This window comes from Phaethon lepturus, unplaced genomic scaffold (assembly GCF_000687285.1).
Source record: "Phaethon lepturus isolate BGI_N335 unplaced genomic scaffold, ASM68728v1 scaffold45629, whole genome shotgun sequence".
In the NCBI taxonomy this organism is placed as follows: domain Eukaryota; kingdom Metazoa; phylum Chordata; class Aves; order Phaethontiformes; family Phaethontidae; genus Phaethon; species Phaethon lepturus.
Genome location: NW_010566464.1, coordinates 14,808 through 21,014, shown reverse-complemented (window position 1 = coordinate 21,014; position 6,207 = coordinate 14,808). Strand labels below are relative to the sequence as shown.

Here is a 6,207-nt window from a genome sequence, read left to right as displayed (position 1 = left end):
CCATTCCCCTCAGCGCGGCGCGAGGCGGAGGCGGGAGCCGCGCGGTCGTTGCAAGGCCTTTATTAGTGCCAGGCCGCCGCGGGCCTTCGCTGCCCTGAGGGGCAGGAGGCGCGCGAGGACGGCTATTTGCAGTACTTCTTGGTGTCCAGCCTGTGGTACTCGGGATTGTAGGGCGCCTTGGCCATGCATATGGCCAACGTGCGGTCACAGTTGCAGATGAACATCTTGCACTCGTCGTTCTTGCCTGGAGGAGAGAGCAGGAGCGGTCAGACCCTGCAGCTCCTTCACCAGGCACCGCAGTGGCTCTGGCAGGCGTTTCTGCTGCCAGGGCATAGCCGTTTCACTGCTGCCATCCTTTTGGGGGTGTATGTGCTTCTCCCCGCTAACCCTCTGGCCTCAAGGCTGCGTGCAACTTCCGTGCTCCGCCATTCCTTCCCTGCAGTTCTCTTTGCCAGCCTATCTGCTATTTATCTGCGTTTGAGAGCCCTATAAAAGCTCCACTGTTACGTTAGAGGTATCTGGCAGAAGCTGTGGAACACTTCCCAGTTAGCATGCTGACCACCTAAGTACCACCATTAAAGGGACTCCCAGAAAAGTACCACAGGAACTCAATCCCCTGAAGAGGGGACAGGCTGCCCTATGTACTGCGATACCGTATATCCTCCATAAAGTTTAAATTGTGTGGTAATGAAGAATGTTCACTCGGTGCCGGTGTGAGGTGCCCCGTTTCTACCAACCAGCTCCCTGGCAGGGACGTGCACCGCACCCTCCTGCCACAGACGCATCCAGTGCGCCGCGGCCCCGTTCCTTCAGGAGAGAGACTGGAGCAATGTTTGAAGCGGAGTGACATGGAAGTGGACGTACTGTTACACGTAATCTGACTGTTGGAGCAGCTGAAGCTGTATGACTGTGTGTAGGGGTTGTCCACGAGGTATCTGCATGCTTTTAGTTTCTTTGCCTGCGAGTAGCATTCGTCATGTGCTTGACAGCACCTGGGAAACAAGGAGGAAAAAGGCAGAAAATACTAGAAACTCATCTGACCTGTAAGACACATAAATACGCTAGTATTGCTTTGACAAGGCGTTGAACAACAAAAAAAAGATACCCAGTGATAAGAGAGCAGACACGAAGGACCTCAAAGGGACATGGTTCTGCCAGCTAATGGTCCAAGAGATGTCTGGTACACATGTACTTACTGGAGCATCTTCACAGAGTTGTCCATTGGGCACAGAGAAAGCAAAAGACAGCATTTACCCTACACTCCCTGTCAATGGCCAGTAGCTGAAGAGCTAACAGCTGACACAATTCACTGCGTCTCGGCTGTCAGTTTTGTGTGATCTCTAAACTGCCCAAGCCCCTTCTTAGCATCTTGCAGCTCAGCTCTGCATGTGTTGATGGTTGTGCACAGGGCAGTGGGTGCGCAGAGCTGTGTCTGGGCTGCTGGCACAGCACTGCCGCAAAAAAAAAATGCTGGAGAAAGTGCAGGTTAGCTGCCGCAGAAGCAACAAAAGAGTTGTTGGGATTATATTTTCTCTTAGTAATAAGGAATCAAGGTGTGATGTTACACAGCATTTTTCCTTGAATTGGTCTTTGAGAGAAAGCTTCACTCACAGCAGCCGGCGAGTTTTGTGAACATTCATAGGCAGGGCCAGCTGAGATGAAGGTGGCGTGCAGAACCGTGAAAGCACAGGCAAAGGAACAGGTTTGTCAAAGCAGAGTTTTACAAACCTGTCAAGCTCATCCACTGGTGTTCCCCTGCCTCCCAAGCCGCAGTAGCAGCCGTAATCAGCAAATTCCAGCAGCGGATGGCTGTCCGGGATGGTGCATTTGATCATGCTGCGAAGGTTCCACATGGCCATGGGTGAGACGGCAGCGCTGGCTGCGCCCACTGAGAAGGGACACAAAGGTTAGAGTTAAGGATGGTGTTACCAGTCCAGGGGTGCTGGGGGATGAGTGCCACCTACGCACCAGACAGCAGGAAAAGCAGGGCCAGGGACTTCATTCTTGGAGGACTTGACAGAGAGCCTGGTGCTAAGGAAAATGCGTCTCTTTATAAGACAAGCTCACCTTGACACAGGTATGAGATAAACAAGCCAGTATTTATGTTACTAAATGCAGACTTCTTCCATCAGAGGCTGTGGGCAGGAGGTCGTGACATGATCAGTTGAAGGCCAGTGGAGCTAAATCTCTGAAAGCCAGGAAGGCAAATATTTGTTCTCTAGATTTTTGCTATTAAATTCTTTTAATGCTACTATTAGAAGCCAGCCTGAAAGATCTGAGTGTTTTTAAGGTCTCTCTAGTAGAAAAATAGTAGTAGTGTGGTAATTACGTTGGAAATCGGTGGCACACTAATATCCATCCTACTTATACTGGCATCCTCTTTTCATGGGATCCCACTTACCATTAATCCTGTATCTCTCCATGGATTCTCCTGGCCTAGTTCAAAGAATAAGGTACAGGTCATCCATTCACCTCAAATGACAATTTGGCATGAGCTGAACTGAAAAAAATTCAAGCTGTTTTTTTACTTCAAAACCATATAGGAGAAAGAGGTACTACTAGGCAAAAAAACAGGAGCCAAGCAACCAGGAAAGCCTCTGTATCTGGCTTCAACAAGGAATAGCATCTGGTTTTACGTGACCTTAAGGGAGTTATACTGGAAATGAACGGGGTTTAAAAGTTTCAACATACACAGCAGACTTCAGTAGCTTAGACAGCAGTTTCTGTTTTTTCCAGCACCAAAGCAGAATCCAGTTAAGCCCTTTTGTTCTCTATGCTAAGGCATGAGGCGAGTTGGGAACCCTGAAAGAAGATCAAAAGATGGGCAAGAAAGAGCTTCCTAGAGTCAGCATGGGGTAAGTCCAAAATAACTGCATTTATATTTAGACCCCAGAGGCTCCAACACTGTTAGGGCTATAGGTTTGGCATTTTTGCATACTCAAGATACAGATCCTAGGCTGCTCACTTGATAGTGAGAGTCTGCGTTTATTTCTAAAGCACCGAACAAGCCTTCGGTTTTTAAGAGCAGAGGAAGAGTCCTACCTTTCTGCAACAGCCTAATATACCAGAGTGCTTATTCAGGAAGCTTAGGGTTCAGCACCCTTCAGTAGGTTCAAATGCATGTTTCTATAAGGGGTGATGAGGACATCTTCCATCTCATAGTAGCTGAAACTGCCAGGGTGCCTAAAGTATCCATAAGATGTTGACATACCCATAGCTAAAGGTAGACATGCTGTTCAACAACTAGAACTATTCTGACTTTTTTTGATCACTCACAAGCTCTCTTGATTCTCTGGGATTCCCCACTCACAGGTTACCTAAAGCCAAACCGACGTGGAGTTACAGATTCCAAATTCTCATGTCCTAACAGAACACTGAACAAACATGAAAGGCTGAGGTAAAGGACAGTCTGTGCCATAGTTAGTTCAGAAAAAAAAGAATTTAATCTTTTGCCCACAGATCAATCTGTTGACTTTCCCTTCAATATCCATGTAAGTGTTCTCTTTTACCCTTGCTACTCTGGCCACCTTTACTCCTTTTTTTAAAATTATTTCTCTGTTCTCTTACCTGTGGACCTTAAGACTCTCTGGTTCCTTTTTCCTCACTTAATGTCCTATTTATTAGTGATGTTGCAAAGAAAATTTCCAATAAACTGGCCTTCTTAAAAAAGTCACAAATCAAAAATACTGTCTTATCTTGGATTTCATACATTTTAATTCAACAAGAGGATCACCAAGTGTGGGAAAGTGAGCACATGAGCATTACAAGAGTGCCTCATGAGAAAAATCCCAGCAGGGTAAAGATTTTTCCACCAATGCTATTTTTGGTTTCTCCCAACCTGTGCTGCATACAAAGCCGCTGGTCCTCAGTATGCTTGTGAGGCCATCCCAACTTACAACTGGTTCCTAAACTTACAGGCTTGAGCCTTGTATTATTTTTAAGAATCTTCTATAATTAAGACCTGTTGCACAGGGTTGCCTACTATTTCACACTGTTAGAATTCACCTCTCTCTCTTAGTCTTGTCTGTTAAGGACTTTTCTTTCCTTCCCATTTCCATATGTTACTTTCTTAGATGTAGCCTTCTCGGTCCACCGTAGTCATTGAATCCAGAGCATGAGAGCCAAACTTCTAAAGACCGCACTGTCTCCTCCTTTCTTGAACTTACAAATACATATACAAATCATCTGTAACGTAGGGAAGAGACACAATCTCTGTTAAAGCCAGATCTGCCTCCCATTATAAACTGGGCCACTGCCAAAGTCTGGGAGCAGAACACAGAGTCAGGGCTCTGCCTGGGGCTTTTTTCCTAATGGCAGGATATGACTCCTGCCAGGTCCACCTTCACCTGAAATCTCCTCCATCTGAAAATCTCCCACCCCCGAATAATGAGAGAGAAGGACAGTTTTCAAATAATTTATTAGGAATTTAAAACTGAAATCTGGAAAAAGGGTTACAGGTGTGGAGAGAACAAACATTGAAGTGTAATAACTTACTGGCTTAAAAAGACAGCTTTATTTCTTTTAAAAAAAATGCCCACCCTGAAACCGGAGCCCCAGCCTCCAGGCAGTGGCAGCACTGGCCAGAGAGTGAATCGCAGCCCAGCAGCAGCACAGCTGGCCTTGGATGTCTGGAGGGGGCACGGAAGCAGTTCAGCGCATATACCAAGACGGAGGAAAGCGCTGTCTGCAGACCCAAATTTGAAGTATATAGAATAAAAATAAACCCAATAAAATGCAGCTCTTCTTTACTTAGGAAATATTTAAAAAAACAGACATACAGACTCTTGTCTCAGTAACAAAAATTATTGCTTTGTGTTTTCAGTACTGATCTGTTAAGTACCCTCTTACCTAAACAGAACTCTCCAAACGCATCGCCCAGGTCAGAACAAGCTCCGGCAGACGGGGAGGGATGGAAGAGAAGGGCGGCCCTGCGGGCACTGTCGCCCTCCCAGTCCTATTCTAAATGCCCCTCTCCCTTACAGGGGCTCAGTTTGGGGGAAGAGAGGGAATGATTTTTAAAACTTAAGATGAAGCTGTTATTTCCCTGGGAAAAGAGTTTGGCTGCATCTTAATAAAAGGCTTAATCACCCCCCTTAACAAGGTCTTTGGTTCACTGAAATCCAGACCCAAACCTGCCCCATGTACTCCTGCTGGAGGCTTCCCCCGGCAGAGTGCTTGTTAGCAGGGGCCTGGACTGCGCCAGGGGAAGCCCCAGCAGCCTCTGGAGAAGGGACCAGATCACCCCTGCACAGGACAACGGACAAATTCCCACAGTCTTCAGAACACAGAGTAAAGCAAATGGGAAGCTGCAATTCTATAATTCATATAATCCCTGAGAAGCCCTTAACCCGCCCCCAAATCATCACCCTAATGCTTTTCTCCCCCGTTAATGACTCCCCAACCCAGCGCCCTGCCCTTCAGAGAATGACCACCCAAATCTCCCCCTGGCCCTGGCTGACAGCCCTTCCGACACCCTCACCTCCCGAGGAGGATCCCCTTTCCCAGGAAATCTTGACACAAGCGATAGTGTTTGGAGAGTGAATTCCTTTCAAAGTAACCAAGACAAGCAATGGCGGTAAAGCCCTTTACCTAAAGCCAAACCAGAGGCTGGCACTACGGAGCCCAGTGATGGAGTCTGTACATCGAGCGATTGGAAGCAGCTTTAACCCACTCAGCAAAACAGCCGATGGCCGGTACGTTTCACCCCCGCCCCCACCCCCCCTTTCATCTCATCAGAGGTCTTAAAATCTTACAGTAAAAGGTGTACAAAAAAAGAACGGAGTCCTGTCAGGATTCTGCTGGAGAGTATTGCTCACACTGCGGCACCAAGTCCAAGACCTGGAGCTGCTCCTTGGAGCCAGGCTGCAGGCGGCAGCCAGGTTCAGCTCGCGATATTTACATATTATACAGGAGGAAAAAGAAAACCCCACGTAAAACTAAACCTAGGGAAAAAAAAAAATCTTTCAGCTGTAAGGATAGTGTTTTTCACTTAGCAAAATATACATTTGTTTTGTTCCATAGCGATGTCCAACGTTTTCAGATCCTTGGAGTTTCACACTTTTCAAAGCCTCACATTTACAAAACAGAAACAATTAAAAACAGTTTCTTTAAAAAAAATAGAAATACATCAGTTCCTCTCAGCCTTTGCTCTCTCTGTGTCTCTTTCTTCCCTTCAGAACTGCATTCTTGTTACATACCGTGCTTTAA

General features: G+C 46.7%; 1 protein-coding gene across 1 annotated transcript; it reads right to left on the bottom strand.

Annotated features, from left to right (window-relative positions):
• Positions 1-122: 122 nt before the first annotated feature.
• Positions 123-2,002, bottom strand: PLA2G1B (phospholipase A2, group IB (pancreas)). Its single transcript, XM_010295487.1, has 4 exons — positions 1,969-2,002; positions 1,729-1,888; positions 865-992; positions 123-244 (listed from the first exon to the last, which is right to left on the bottom strand). Exons 1-4 carry the CDS (start codon positions 2,000-2,002, stop codon positions 123-125), a joined length of 444 nt encoding a protein of 147 aa, XP_010293789.1.
• Positions 2,003-6,207: the final 4,205 nt, after the last annotated feature.